The sequence below is a fragment of the Prunus dulcis genome, chromosome 8 (genome assembly GCF_902201215.1).
Source record: "Prunus dulcis chromosome 8, ALMONDv2, whole genome shotgun sequence".
NCBI lineage: Eukaryota > Viridiplantae > Streptophyta > Magnoliopsida > Rosales > Rosaceae > Prunus > Prunus dulcis.
This window is the reverse complement of record NC_047657.1, coordinates 17,351,702-17,367,651: the sequence shown is the minus strand read 5'-3', so window position 1 is coordinate 17,367,651 and position 15,950 is coordinate 17,351,702. Positions and strand designations below refer to the sequence as shown.

At 37.4% G+C, this 15,950-nt stretch overlaps 3 protein-coding genes across 6 annotated transcripts; 1 reads left to right on the top strand and 2 right to left on the bottom strand.

Moving 5' to 3' along the window:
* Positions 1–830: 830 nt before the first annotated feature.
* On the bottom strand, positions 831–4,385 carry LOC117636594 (alcohol dehydrogenase class-3). Of its 2 annotated transcripts, XM_034371171.1 has the most exons (9): positions 4,241–4,385; positions 3,933–4,069; positions 3,299–3,345; positions 2,886–3,211; positions 2,468–2,550; positions 2,311–2,386; positions 1,677–1,834; positions 1,440–1,601; positions 831–1,353 (listed from the first exon to the last, which is right to left on the bottom strand). In XM_034371171.1, exons 1-9 carry the CDS (start codon positions 4,272–4,274, stop codon positions 1,237–1,239), a joined length of 1,140 nt encoding a protein of 379 aa, XP_034227062.1. In that variant the 5' UTR covers positions 4,275–4,385; the 3' UTR covers positions 831–1,236. The 2 variants fall into 2 exon arrangements, with proteins under 2 accessions (XP_034227062.1, XP_034227063.1); XM_034371172.1 differs by lacking the exons at positions 2,311–2,386; positions 2,468–2,550 and having other exon boundaries at positions 4,241–4,376.
* Positions 4,386–6,866: 2,481 nt separating this feature from the next.
* Positions 6,867–7,802, top strand: LOC117636558. Its single transcript, XM_034371104.1, has 2 exons — positions 6,867–7,203; positions 7,307–7,802. Exons 1-2 carry the CDS (start codon positions 7,085–7,087, stop codon positions 7,527–7,529), a joined length of 342 nt encoding a protein of 113 aa, XP_034226995.1. The 5' UTR covers positions 6,867–7,084; the 3' UTR covers positions 7,530–7,802.
* Positions 7,803–8,793: 991 nt separating this feature from the next.
* Positions 8,794–15,561, bottom strand: LOC117636557. 3 transcript variants are annotated; one of them, XM_034371100.1, is made up of 14 exons: positions 15,283–15,560; positions 14,121–14,303; positions 13,877–13,993; positions 13,698–13,782; positions 13,184–13,292; positions 13,005–13,072; positions 12,778–12,897; positions 11,661–12,700; positions 11,270–11,470; positions 11,118–11,178; positions 10,615–10,728; positions 10,385–10,498; positions 10,190–10,296; positions 8,794–9,190 (listed from the first exon to the last, which is right to left on the bottom strand). In XM_034371100.1, the coding sequence occupies exons 1-13, from the start codon at positions 15,369–15,371 to the stop codon at positions 10,198–10,200; spliced, it is 2,400 nt and encodes a 799-aa protein (XP_034226991.1). In that variant the 5' UTR covers positions 15,372–15,560; the 3' UTR covers positions 8,794–9,190; positions 10,190–10,197. The 3 variants fall into 3 exon arrangements, with proteins under 3 accessions (XP_034226991.1, XP_034226992.1, XP_034226993.1); XM_034371101.1 differs by having other exon boundaries at positions 14,121–14,282; XM_034371102.1 differs by lacking the exon at positions 10,615–10,728 and having other exon boundaries at positions 15,283–15,561.
* Positions 15,562–15,950: the final 389 nt, after the last annotated feature.

Below are 15,950 nucleotides of genomic sequence, written 5' to 3'. Positions count from 1 at the left end.
ATTACCTGTGGTCTCTCTAGATCAAACCAAATGTACTTTTTTATTTATTATTATTTATAGATAACATACAATTTTATTTATCTATTTTTGTATGACTTATAGGTACTCTTCTAATTTATAGGTAACACGAATTATCACTAAGTTTTTTTCATTGCTAATAGTAACACTATTTACATGTATGTCATGTACATAATTTTCATATGGGTGCTTGTCTAATCGATTGGAATAATATGTGGATCTTTACTTTTGATTGATTAAATTGTATTTTGTCTATATATTAGGTAAATATTATCAAGGAAAGAATTCAAAATTTAAATTATGAAATTCAATTACAAGGAAATAATGCATTAAATTTAAATTTTCAATAAGTTTTTCTTATTTACCTCAAAGGATAAAATCGACACAAGCATTAAATGTCAAAAGATCTACATCTAAGTTCCAAGCATAAATGATGCACACAGAATTTGTTAAGTTCTAAGCGTAAATGATATGCATGGCCTTCGTCCATACTCCTTATACAATGAGTAAAGCCCGTATCTATGAGCTTGAAGGAGGAGTTAATTCGATTGCTCGGGTGATCAAATGGGTGTGGATGAAGGTAGAAGATTTCGTGTATGATTTCTTCAGTAAAGTTGTCCCCTACCATTGCTTCCATCGATCCAATTCTCTGTATTATTATTATTATTATTATTATTGTTATGGACTTGGAGTTTCTTATAGCAGAAAGTATTGGTATGGGTGGAAACCTAATGCTAATCCAACTGCGACACCGAAAAACTTTCTTTACAAACTGACTTCTAATTCTCCAAATTCTCTTACAATAACAAGGATTTACCAACAATAATTATAAGAGGCTTATTTCCTTAAAATGTTGACAGGCTTCATGACTGCTAATAATATGGAACCATTACATACACCACTCAGAATATCGATCATTCTTCGGCAAATCATTCCAACCATACACATAATATAGCAAGCACAACCACAATGCTGTTTTATTCTTCTACACAAATAGGCCGAGCAAAAGCCTCTTAATATATAACAGGCAACAAACTAGTCGGGCGTTCTTTTACTTACCAAAGCAGCACCGAAAAGTTATTTTTAAAACTCTTGCCACTAAAAGGGTTTAGATAAAAGGAAAAGGCAAGATAAAGTTCCACCCCATGAGAAACTTGGCATAGGCCTAAGTGAATCCCTCACACATTTGTAGAAATCACGGACCGGATACATCCCCCTTCATGCATCCGTAGAAAGCACACACCGGAGGCATCCCCCTTCATGCATCAAATCAAATGCTTTGTTGATCTCCCCAAGAGTCAACTTGTGGGTGATGTACTCATCAACTTTGATTTCCTGCAACAAGCAAGAGCATGATGTTATAAGTTACATACTTGTTGTAAAGGAATTCATACTGTCGATTATTTGTCAAAAGCAATTACCTTCTTCAAGTACTTCTCTACAAGCCAAGGCACCTGCGAGCGGCTCTTGAAACCACCAAAGGCTGTTCCCTTCCAGACACGACCAGTCACCAATTGAAAAGGGCGAGTGGAGATCTCCTGTCCTGATGCTGCAACACCAACAATAACAGATGTTCCCCAGCCCTGCAAATTGTTTGAGCGACCTCAAGATGTGTTTTATACACAACAATTTGAGCCACCAGTCGAAAAAGCACTCACCTTGTGGCAACACTCCAGGGCAGCTCTCATCACCGAGACATTTCCAATGCACTCAAAACTGTAGTCAACGCCACCATCAGTGAGGTCAACAAGGACCTGTTGGATTGGCTTCTCGTGGTCCTTTGGGTTCACAAATTCAGTAACTCCAAAGTTTTTTGCTGCAAATAAAAAATTGCAAGAGTGTAAACTTTAAAATGCATAAAACCCTTCCTAAATGAATTCAAGAGAAGACATTAATAACATACATAAGCTGAAGATAAGTTAAATAACAGAAGAAAATGAGTCCCTGATGCAGGAAATAAAAGTATAATACTAACAAAAGGCAAACTACAGGTACTTCGAAATTATTTGGATGAATCCAAAATATATCCTGATACACAATGTCTTTGAGGACTGTGAATGTGACCTATTCTGACTACCCATTTCCACTGGAATTAGTTTCCTAATACCCTTCATTCCTTATTAACTCAAAACTAGAAGTTAACTTTTCCTTCACCCATCAGGTGACAACAACTTTGTTCCAAAGCATGGATAACCAGAGCCTCTTTCATCATGAACAGACAGGCGAAAACAATCAATTATAAAACACTGTTTACTATGGTAAGGTTTTGATATGGTAGAACCTAATATGTACCAGTATCAAACTTTCTGCTATCAATATCAATCCCAATTATTCGTGATGCACCAGCTGTTTTGGCACCCTCTGCAACCTGCCAAGTTATGGCAATTAGTTCATCACAGTTCAGAACTCAGCACAGATTTATTAACTTAAGGTCCGATTAACAACTTACAGCAAGACCAACAGTCCCAAGGCCAAAAATAGCAACAATTGATCCCGATTCTACTTTTGCTGTGTTCCAAACAGCTCCAAGACCTAGCATATGTCGGACACAGGCACACACATATTAATAATCAGGATAGAGGCATAAGATGAGTCTTAAGTCATGCATACAAAAACCCCAAAAAATGTAAAATACAGTCATTACAATGTCAACAAAACCATGCTTCTTTATAACTACAATCTTCTTTCTTTTCACCATAAAAAGGATGAGGCCATTTATTTGGACTGCAGTTGTGAAACTTCATGCTACATCAATATAACCAGTAATAGAATTTAAAAAGAAATAAATAGAATTAAGATGTACATTTAATGAAAGGTTAAATACATTAACCAAGAATAGCTAAAAAAGAAAATGCTATTATCCTTACCAGTAGGTACACCACATCCAAGAAGGCATACTTTCTCCAGTGGAGCTTTTGGGTCTATCTTCGCAACACTAACATCATGAACAACTGTGTACTGGCTGAATGTTGATGTTCCCATAAAATGATAGATAGGTTTTCCGTTAACAGAGAAACGGCTCTTGCGATCACTCATCATGACTCCAACTCCAGTGGCAGCACGTACTTTTCCACAGAGATTTGTCTTCCCTGATTTGCAAAACTTGCATTCTCCGCATTCTGCCTGGTAACAAGGGATGACATGGTCTCCTGGCTGAACTTCAGTAACACCTTCACCAACGCTCTCAACAATCCTGCATCAAGATGAAGAGGGTCCCATTTCAGCACCAAAGGCACAATAAACTATTAATACATGACACTGCATGCATAAACTAACATACCCTGCAGCCTCGTGACCAAGAATGCAAGGGAAGAGCCCTTCAGGATCCTGCAAGGCAAATGAAGAGAAATCAGAATACATTTCCATCTAAAGAAATTGACAATCAATCTGACCAGTTTTCATCTTCATATAAGATTCAAATTTTCAAAAAGCCATGTTTTTGCTGCCATTTGAATCTTTCGACTTGACACCCCTATTAATAATTCAAGCTCCCTCCTACCATTAAATCTTCATAATTATTGTATGCAGTCATTTCTATCAAACCACACACACCTAAATATATATCAGCCATGGTTGATTCCAGACATTATTTACAATGCCTCCATTGGTTATTTGGTATATAATAACTTATACACAACATCTTTACAACAGCAGGTAATTAGAAACTAAAATTTTGATCAGATGCCTAAAGGCCAGTTATCTAAAGCTTCAAAACCAAAATAAAAACAAAAGTTTGAATAGGTTAACATCCCATTTTCACTAAACTCACAATAATTGCTTACGCCACCAAACACTAGATGAACATAAACAATGAAATATTATATCAACCAAACAAAGATCACCTTTTGTTCTATGAATGCAAACAAGTGTAAATTTTATCAAATCTACTCAAGGAGAAATGGAAAAGCTTTTACCTTACCACCCCAGGTATAAGCGTCGGTGTGGCAGAGAGCAGTGTAGAGAATCTTGACCCGGACCTCTCCGGCCTGAGGCGGAGCTACCTGTACGTCTTCGATCACCAATGGCTTATTGGGTTCCCAGGCCACCGCCGCTTCACAAGTTCAATTGCACCCAAAACCATAACCAACAAACATATTCACAACCAACCAACCATTTCATGGTTCCAAAAACACAACATAGTATATATACATATGCATATACAGAGAGAGAAGGAAATAGAAGCAGAGAGAAGGAGAAAGAGAGAGAGAGAGAGAGAGACTACCTTTGCAGGTGATGACTTGACCTTGGGTAGCCATGGATTTGACTGAAACCACAAAGCGAAACGGAGAGATAGAGGAAATGTGGGGATCGGAATGTGAAGACTGTAGTGTGTGTGGAGTGGACAAAACGAGCTCTAATGATGAACTACTGCCCCGGATCCGCGGGCTCAAATCGGTTTTCAGAATCGGGTTTCCTTTTCTGGGGCCCTACGATCTATTGGGCCTGAAAGAAAAATGGATGACCTTTGAGTTAATTGAAACCTCAAGATCTTTGGGCTGATTGAGACTTCATATGGTCTAAGAGATCATTTCCTTCAATTAACCCAACCCATGATTAAAATAGGCAAAGTAGGACACTGCTTTTAAGAGCACTTCCAGCGCAAGGGTAAAGCCCTAGCAGGAGGGGGCCTTAGTTCAGTTTGCAGTTTTCAGTGGGCTTCTACAGCCTGGGCAAATGGTGGGGACCAACAACTCGGTCAAGCCCAAAGGCAAAAGGGGCATGAGCTCGTGTCTGAGGGCAGCTGACGTCAGCAACAAATTTTTTTATTAAAAAAAGAAAAAATACTAAAAATTTCAGAATTTTTTTTAAAATAAATACCTAGCTATATTCTTCACTTCCCACACCAAAACTCTACGAATTCTTCTACCCATATCTCATGTGAATAATTGTTGCCATTGGGTTGCCATAACAATAGGTGGAAACACAACAAGCCTTTTTGCAAGAGCTGAGACTATTCACGTGAACAGTAACAACTCTTGCCCTTTGCCATAACAAATAGATGGAAGTGCTCTAATGTCTCATACCCTATCCAACTGGCCTAAATCGCGTCAGCTCATTCATGTAGTGTGGGTTTTGTTAGCTAATTAATGAGTTTTGTTAGGCTACGTGGACCATCAATTAATAAATGCACAAACTACTTGTATGAGTTAATAATTATAAATCATTTACGTGCGCATGCACAATTCGCTATCAAGTTCTCGAAGGAAGAATGCTACAAACATGTATACAATCAAATAACTCACAAGCCCATGAATGATGATATATGCTTCTTGAAGTCCTTCATTGGTGATCCAAACTTCTAAACCTTTATGAAGATGATGCCTAGACTAGATGTATTTTGCCCTAGTTGAGTCTTGACTTTGAGTGATGCAGAGTATTTTTCTTATGTTCCTTCGAAACATTCAAAGCGTGCAGATAATATTAACAATTGGGACAGCTCATCATTCACAAAGGTAAAAAATGTGCAGGCACTAAGTCAAAATGCATCGCACCCACCATGTCTATAGGTATATGAATTATCCATACACACATTGATTTAGAGACAAATTCGATGAGTTTTATAATACAATGGGCAGCCAAAATTGAAGACAACCCTACTTCATATAACAATGGTGTGATAAATAAGAATTTGTTATTGAAATTTTGAAGAAGATATTCGAATTTGAAACTCCTTTTTAATATTAAGAAGGGAAATATCATTAAATCAATAATTAGTTGACCGAGTCTTGTATACGAGTACGACATGACGGCGACTTGACGTGGAATGGCACGTGCAAAATTGCTTGTTTGAGGAGGATGGTGTAAATAAAACCAAAAGATATATACATCATGGGGCATCATGGACATGAATGGAGCCAAACGAAAAGGTCTGACAGAGCAATGTCGGTATCTTTAAGATCACGATTCCCGGTCAAACTTTGATACCACTCATTTACAGCCACGTACTCTCTGTATGTTGGATTTCCAGTCAAACCATTTGACCGGTGAGTGATATTTTTACAAATTTAGCTTTAGATACATCAATAATGATAAGCAATTTATTATTATTACTAAAAACATCAATTAACAATTTAATGAATTTATTATTTTCATATGACTGCAATGTGTGACATTCAAAAATTAAAAATTATTGTGATATTCCAAGATATAATATGGTTTTTATATTAGTCAATGGCCAATTATTGTTGTGGACAAAAAGTTGTACCTAAAAATGATGTTTCTAATACCGCCTAATTAATATAGCACATGTACATTTCCTTGTGTACAAGGGTGTTGCGTGCATGGGTTGGCCCTCTTGCCCCATTTGCCATAACTAAAAAAATTCTAGCCAACCACCTACCATATAATTTAATGTGTGCATTAACTTAACCCTAGAATTAGTTTTGATTTTATTTTTCTTCTGGATTCAAAGAAAGAAAAAACATTAAACTCTTGTTATGTTTGATTTGTTTAGGTTTACGGTTTTTATGTCGAAATAGTTTGGCTTGATGCCACTATTAGTGGAGATAAATCTTGTTATGTATTTCTCTATATTTAGAATAATCATGTGTGGTTACTGTGTTTTTATATTTGTTTTAACTCTTTTTGGGTGGTTTATATTCTTGTAGGTGATGATCTTAGTATCTAAGTTATAAATACAATTATCGTTTACTCTATAGAAAAAAAGAAAAAAAATGTGCGGCAATTTAATCGAACTCTTATCGTGAATATGAGGGCAGTGGTCACATCGCTTAAGACCTATTACCACCTACTATAATTTGAATTTAAGCATCGAAAATATAATCTGTGAATATGACATGATGTATGTGATAAGTCAATGGTAAATAATGAGGAGGGAGGGAATAAGGGAAAAATACCAATATCTTGTCCCCTTCCCTATATATTAAGGTTTCTTATCCTTCTCCTTCCTTGTAAAAGATTCCCTTTTCCTTTAAGCCTCTCCAAAATCCTCACAACTTATATGCAGCCAAAAAATTCAACCAAAAAATATATATCAGTTCTTCCCAACACTGTTGTTCTTCTCCTCTCAAAACAATAGCACTCACTGTTCCCCTCTTATATTTTCATGGCTGCAGAACCCTGCTCATCAACCTCCTCCTCCTCCTCCTCAAGCCTCAGAATCACAGTTGAAAGAAACCCTTCTGAATCTCGCCTCTCCCAACTGGACATCAAGTGCTGGCCCAAGTATCTCTCTCTCTCTCTCTGTCTCTCTGTCTCTCTCTCTCTCTACATATATATATATAAATTATAATAACTTGGGTTTTTTTTTTTTTTGGAATTTAATTAGATGGGGCTGCTCCCCAGGGAGGTACCAGCTGAAGTTTGATGCAGAGGAGACATGTTATTTGTTGAAGGGAAGAGTGAAGGCATATCCAAAAGGGTCATCAGAATCTGTGGAGTTTGGGGCTGGAGACCTTGTCACCATCCCAAAGGGACTGAGTTGCACTTGGGATGTATCTGTGGCCGTTGATAAACACTACAAATTCGAATCATCATCATCTTCTTCTTAGTATCATCAGATCATTGCCTTCTTTTACTGATTGATTAGCTTCCCTTACCTCAAGTTAATTCTTTATAATTTATTCATAATTTTTAGGGCTTTTTTGATTTTTTTGATTTTTTTTTTTTTGGTTGATTATGTTTTAGGGTAGTGAATTTAGTGATCGATCTTCTTCTAGGAGTAGTCAAAGAAAGGAAAACAATTAGTCAATGCATGTCCCCTTTGGAAGTAATCCTCTTTTACGTATTGATATTAGCTTTTAATGTTCCTTTGACTGGTCAAACGGGATTTTTTTTAGAAAAAGAAATTCCTTTTTGTAAGGAATGATTCAGACACCCGTCTGTTCTACTAGGCTAGCACAATGCACATGCACCCATTAATTGTGCAAAATTCGACTTTTAAGACTTTTATCATTTAAAAATAAAGACTTTTAACAACCACTTGACTTTTAGATTTATTTTATTATATTTATTAGGCTCCGTTGGCAACTTTTAGACTTTAATTTAGAAACCCGCTATTGCTATATACATGGCGCAGACCAGTTGGCTAAGACATTGAGCGCATCTTCTTGCCCCCAAATAAATAAAAACCCCGTTATTAGCATTTCAAATTAATTATCAAAGACCCTGCAGTTAAGTGCTAGTAATTTTTTTAAAGAATTTAGAGATTCAAATCTCTTCCATTTATTTTGGAAGCAGCGGGAGAAAGGATAAGAACTGGGAGATTAAATCAATGCAAAAACCACCAAACCCTAGCTCTTAAAAATACGTTAGACTTGATATTTTAATAGGTATAATATGAGATGGATGGAAAGTACCATGTCTCTGTAAAGTATTAGGGTTTCTTGTTTTGGTAAAAGGATGGTACAAGACCAAAGGACCAAAAGGTTGTCTGGATAAATTGATTTTCTGGGGCTTCGGATACCATTCTTTTTGGTTTGCTTAGCTGGAATATGCTCTTGGGGTACTTTCCTCTGCTACCCGATCCAAATTCGCTTAGATGTGATGCAGGCCACAAGGGGTACCATCATCACGCGTCTTCACCAACGCTCCACCTCCAAGTTTCTCTGTTTAACATTAATTTCACCTGAATAACAAAGGGTTACCGCCGAGGTTCGCATCCCCCCGTAAATCAGAGAATACTCTGGTCTTTATCATCGGTTGTATGCTTGTCGAATCTGTGACCAAGCCTTAAATGTAACACAAAACCAACAAGTTACAAGGACGAGGAAATAAGATTATTGGAGTTTTTATTTGGTGTATTAAAAGATTATGGGAGTTCTTGAATACTTCTTTAGAACTTGGGAATACGAAGTCTCCGTACCCAAAATTGCACTTCACAATTTAATACGATTACACAAATACAAAATCGACTTCAAAAGGTCTGTTAATTGATCTAACATGGTTATATGTACAGCATGAAACTCTCATCTCTCTAGTCATCACCTGTAAGTGCATAACCACCGCCATCAATCTCAATGAAGCTCATTGCTCCGCCTTTCAGGACCCCCGCCATCTTTCACTGGTTTAGATGAGTCCTCTGCACATCATCATCCCATTTTGAACTCCACAAAACATGTTTTGAGAGAAGCACATAGAGCTGGAACTATGTGGCACAAACTGCAGAAGCTGTTCCAGAATTTTCTTTCCAATATCTACAATGTCATGGGTCCTACAAGCACAAATCAAAATGACATGCCTCCATCAGTCTCAACATTCAAACAAAAGACTCAAGGCGGATATTTATAGGAATGAGAGCAAGAATTCAAGTCATGCAGGGAGGTGAAAAAGAGATGGCACACGTTCTAGTCTAGTTTCTAGGATTTCGCCTCTTCCACATTACCAGACATGGAAAATATAGAACAATCACATATCAAATAGATAATATGAATTTATAGCATTTTTCATCCAAAACAACATAAACACCAAACAAAACCAAAACCACCATTTGAAACCCTAATGTATTACTTTCAAGGCCAAACAAACACAAATACACATCAACTTAAAAACAATTGATACAATCCAAAACCAGCTCCATCCAAAATATTAACCAAATCCAAAACTAAACAGATAAAACAAAAAACCTCAATCAATCACAATTTAAGCATGCAAATATTGATAATAGACGAAAACACATCTACCTGAAGGAAAAAAAGGTTGGCCTTTTGGAGTTCATAATATATGCTCAGCAAGAAATTCTCAGAACTATTTTTCCTCAAAAATCTAAACAGAGGAGGAATTCAATTCTATCTGAGAGTAGATCGCACACGGTGAATTGGATGTCCTGGAAGGGACAATCGCATACAGTAAACAAATGAGCCCAAATATGTAATTTTGTTTTCTTTTTGGGCGTTCGAAAGGTCCTGTATGGTACCAACATATGACACATTTAGTTTAAGGCTAAAATGAGTCAATTACGCATTTATTTGCAAACCCTCAATTGATGATTTTTTACCAATTTATTCAGGGCAGGCAAATGGTATGGGAAAATATTGAAAACAACTTTGATCATGCAGAAAGTAAAGCTCTTAGCATCCACCCATCCCCGCAAAAACAAAACCTGAAAAATGCGTGTGCACACACCCCAAACTATGACAAATTTATTGGCACCCATTATAAAGGCAGAAGGTAAACTCATCAAGATACGTAGAAAGGAAGAACATGCTACAACCTTGCTCGCTATAACGCAACGGCCATATTTTCCTCTGTAAAGTAATTTGGTCCAACAGAGTTCCCACCATGAGCACCATCAAACTGGAGTACCCTAAGCTTGCCTTCCTGCAATTTATATAAAATTAGCATTCAAAAAGGGAAAAAATAGATAGTGGACTGGTAATCCAAGATTTCTGAGAAGTCAAAAGCATACCTTGGTTCCATAAACCAGACCTCCACCAGCAAAGGGATGAAAGCAAGCAACATTAACCTCATCCTCTGCACTAGGAAGTACTCTCACAAGTTCCATATCTGAAACTCTGTAGACCTAATAAATAAAGAAATGACGATAACTAAGACTTCCCAAAAGAACTAACATAGAAAGTGAGCTAAACAACAGAATCTTCTCAGCTATAGAACAAGAGGGAAGACACTGGAATTCACCTCAAGAACAGTGTAAATAGGTAAGGTTGTCTCCCCATCAATGACAATACTTTTAAGAAGAGAGCCATGGCGTCGACCATAGGCAAGTAATATGTGCTCAGACGTGGGTGAGAACTGCAGGCAAAACATCAAAAAAAGAGGCTCAACTCAAACTGAAATGTACCCTTACCATCATGGATAGAAATCAAAAGTACTATTAGTTGAAACTTACAACAACAAAGTTATATTTGCTCTTAAATCAACTATAAGTACCAAAGGAACAGGAACATATTCAGTTTGACGTCAGTGACACTATGGTTGGCTAAACAGCTTTCAGAAATGGACACACTCACACACACAAAAAGAAGAAGAAAAAAAAAGAGTCATTATCCAACTTAACCATGAGTTTCAACCTTATAATGCACAGTAGAAAATGAGTCCAAGGTAATAACAGCATGACAGAAAGCACCAGCCTATAAATAGAAACAAAAGCAGATAGGAGTCAAGTTTCCTATGAAACTAACCTGGATTGAAGTCAAACAATGTGCAGCTCTGATAGCCCGAGACACAAGTACCAATCCGAATCTGCACGAGAACATTGAACAATTCAAATAATAGATGTTAATAAGAGAATAAAGGAAATAAGAAAGAGTGGACAAAAGGATTAGAAATTTACGTTGCCTCCTCAAGTGAATATATGCGAAGCTCATACATGACTTGGTGTGCTGAGATTGGGTGCCTAGTTGGGGATGTTGCAATTCCAGAATCCTGATGGACTAGACTTTGTAGTCCAAAATCAGCTTCCGTATGAGGCAGCATGCATGCAACACAGGCAGCTAAAAATCTCCCACAAGGTGAGAAATGAGCACCCATTTCACTGCAAAAGCAAACACAGCCCAAAGAAGGTATACATAAGCATAATGACAAGCTAAGCAGGAAAAATCCATAAAATGCATCCAATTAAAACTGTGTTCAATAAGGATGTTGGAAGGTTGTCATTTCCACCACAATGCTGAAGCTAAAACCAGAAAAAGGAAAAAGAATAGAAAGGAATACCAAAGATGTACCTGCAAAGAACAGCATGGGGAATGGTTAAGCGGCATCTTTCAGCATTGAGCAGAGCACAAGGAGTTTTTATATCATGCGACCATACGCTTAGCTTCACAGTGCATGGTAACTCCGCAGCTGCTGCAGCAGCCAGTGATGTAGTAATTTCAGACTGGATTCTACTAATAATGGGCTGAGCATCATTCCCATCATGTAGGGTATTTAAAGAAGCATCATCATCCCCAGAATCTGGCACAGAGTAGCGGAAATGCGGATAGTAGTGCTGTAAACCAGATCTTCCAGAAACTCCAGATAGGCTGGTGCTTCCTGGCATTGCTAAAGAAGCTGCCACAGCCTCCACATTATGAGCAGACAGATGCGACATTAAACTAGAAGTGTCATGCCCATCACGATTAAGAGGTAGCATCGAGGGAAAACTAGCTTGGCTTTGCCCAGTTAACCACCCTTGGAGAAAAGGTAGCTCCCAAAATGCTGGATCTCTATAAGGAAAACTACTATGAGGTTGCCCAAAATCAAGATGATTTGAAATATTTTCCGGTACTCTATCATTAGCAGAATCTAAATTAGTAAAGCTTCCACGTTGGCTCCCCCCTACACCCTGCATCTCATCAGTCTCCATTGAATCTCCTGTGCGGTCACAAACACCACTTACTGTTCCATTAAGGTGAGAATTATCTGCATTTTCTTCAGCGTTCGAATGGGAGGCAGTTCGTACTGATGAAAATGTCTCCATAGGAGACGCTGTGCTACCATCCAGCTCTGCTGCATTTGCATCTGCTTGAAACTGCATTGAAGCAGAAGTGACTTGCATGCTATTTGAACCAGCAGGCCCATTTTCACACTGCATTTCTATTCTTGGATCATCTACAAATGGCGGCACGAAGACGAAAGGCAAGGACAGAAGTGGTAGTTCAGCAGCCAAACTAAGACGCTCACTAGAATGAACATTTGCCACAAAAACAGCAGGAGATGGATATTGCAAGTAGCCAGGAGATGTTGCTAGTGTCATTGAGGAATCTGAAGAGTCAAGATCATTGACCTGCATATCAGTTTAATAATGTAATCTATATGATAGCTGGAGTGGTTAATCATTTTAAGTACCCTCTGGAAAATTACCTCAGCAGTTAAGAGAAATGGAGCAGCTTGGGGGTGAAAATGCACTGCTCTAAGTGAACGCCATGTTTTCAATACAATGTCTGGAGAGGAACGCTCCCCGTTGTAGTTCCATATATACAACTGAAACAGGATTTTGTATGTCAGTGGTATCAAATTTATAAAGCAATTACTTACCATAAAGGATTATATATGATATAACAAAGAACCATAATAAAAAGAATCAACACCTTGTGTCCTGATGCAACAGCTAGGAGATCCCCTTTGGCATGAAAAGCAATAGATGCAATAGGTCGATCTGAGGCCAGAGTCAGCAAAAATAATAACTATATCAGAACTTTAGGGAAAATGTACAATTGGTCAAAAAAGAACCGCAGTTACTATCAAAACATTGCAGTTTTGGAATTACGGAAATCGCGAGATCCTATACACTCTGATGTGTTTAAATCCCATAAGCGAACTTCATGGTCCAAACTTCCACTAGCAATTATTTCAGGATGCAAGGGGTGGAACCTAACCTGTAAGAGTTCCATTAGTTACTTCCACGTGAAAATAATAATCATAATTAGTGGTTTGGATTTTGGATGCATCGGAAAGATATTACATAAGACAAGTAGAATACAATCCTGATAAGTTAGTAATTAACGAAAAAAGACCCCCGAGGTAAATATTGAAGCTATTAATTAGTTAATTATTAAAATTTTGGAACAGCAAGTTCATATATCATCTGTCAAATAAATGGGTAAGACTTTATTTGATTTGTATCTGGTTTTCCAGAAAAGAAAAAAAAAAATACCGTTTTAATAGATTTCACTCTTGGCTAAAGAATTCATAGAGCAAAATGCAACTATTAAAGTAGAATATGACAAATTAGCAAGAAAACTAAGAATAAATAAGTCTGCAATTGCACAAGCCAAACTTACCACCCAAGGTGTCCGTCTATGGCCACTCAAAACCTTTAAGCAGCTGCCAGTTTGGCAATCAATTATCTTTACAGTGTGGTCACCACTGAAAGTATCAAAAGAAATTAAATAGAGTAAAGACCAAATACAGATATGAGCAAGTATTCAAATCCAAAAAACTAAATAATTGGACAACTTACTGTGTCGAAGCAAGTTTTCTTCCATCGGGGCTGAACGCTGCTGCAATAGTTGACCTTGGAGGAGGCACTAAATGACAGTACTTGGCTGACAAATGCTTAAGTGACTCTGCTTCAACCCTGAAAGATCAATAAATACAGATTCAATAAATACAACAGAGCATCTTTGACAACCTTATATAGAACACACAGAAAGTCTCATACTCAAACCTGCTTGATAAAAGTTAGAAAGGAGAGCTGTAGGTACCATGAAAGAAGGCCACGCTTTGCATCTCGTGTTGCTTCGCACTTAGGCCCAGAGGAGGAACCAGTTTTCATTTTAGAAGATTCTCCCCACCGCCTTCTCGGTACATGTCTTGCTCTAGGAGAAATCTCCCTCCATGCTATCAAGCCAACCACATTTCTGCCACTAACAAAATTGAGAAGTTCACTGATTCAGAAGAACATCATATGAGTAAAAACATACCTGAGGGTTGCATTTTGATATGTGGATTGAATTTTAGTGTAAATCGTTTAATTAAACTTTATGAAAACTAATATTATAAGAAATGAAAGGTTTCAAATTATCCAAGAATTTTATTATTATTATTTCAGATCCACCTTCTAAATCATTGTAATATGTGTTTTCTTCCGTATTTATATAAGAAAGTATCAGTAACTCTCTTTTTATAATATTTTAGCAGTTAAAACCAGCAATTCACACTAAATAGTCAAACCCAGATCCCTCAATTTAAATCAACATCTCAAACTGCAGCATTACAAATTTTTTTTTTCCTTTCCTGCAATCATAGCTATAAAATAGTTTCACTACTTATTAGCGGTCCAACCAAGTCAATCGCTAACTGATCCGTTCTATTGTTCTATGTACTTGATCCTTAACAATGAACCATTTTATGTACTCGAATCGAAACAACATCACAAACAGAACACGCATTTCACACTAACCAACAGAATTGAAAGGTACATTGAACTATAAAGCTCAACTAATCACTATGATAGGATGAAATTTTAAAAAACCTAAAAGACGAATTCCAAAAGTCGAACTTAAACTAAACACAATGATTATTGGATTGGAGTTTTCTGAATTGCACTACAACTCAAATTCAACAATTTCATGAAATCAAGCTTCAGCAGCATGAACGGAAAAAAGCAGAATTATCCGTACAATCACATTGATCATTTTTCTGAAGCTGTAAATCAGAACTAATTTGATTTAAAATCAAGTTATATATATATATTTGCACCATACAAAAGCATCACGTAAATGCGAAACTCATAGATTACTGGGGAATCAAATTAAATTTAGCCAATTCCAAGATCACGTATGCTATAGATCGAATTACAGCAAGCAGGCAAACAAATAAAAACCTAACGCAGTGCATGCACGATTGAGGGTTTCGAATTCTGACCTGCAGTGATAACAATCGGACGGCGAGGGAGAAATCGGGGTCTGATCGAACGGTCGTGAAGGTCCCGTCATTATAAGATCGGACTTCATAGGAAAACGATGAATTTTTTGAAACCCGAATTTCAGGAATTTAAGGAATTGCGTGAAATCTGAATCCGAGGAGAGAGAAAATGAGGCTCTCGCTCTCTAATGGGGAAGAGGAGAGAGTATGCGCCTCTCTTTCCCCTCTGTTTCCTTGGTTGATTTACAAAAGCCCGAACGGAGTCAATGACGTCTGACCAAAATGCCCCGTTTTAATTTAGAAGAGAGGAAGATGCGCCTGCTTACTTTCTACTTCCCAATCTCAGCCGTCCATCTGAAATTTTGGAGGGATCCTCTTGTGTCACGTCATCATAAATTTTTAAATTTGAAAAACTTAAACGACCTGTCAATTTTCTCTTCTTTGTTATATCCTCTTCTCTTTATTACCAGCCTGCCATTGTTTGCTTTGTTGCTCTTCTTATTTACTAGGTAGTGTTCGGATCTCTACAAGTATCCCTCTCACTAGGAACAGTAGACTCATGTGCACGGCAAAAGTCCGGTCATGAGTTTGGTTCTTACCACTTCCGTGAGCAAAAACAAAACTCATACAACCAACCAACTTCTGGTCCAGTTGTATTTTCATACATT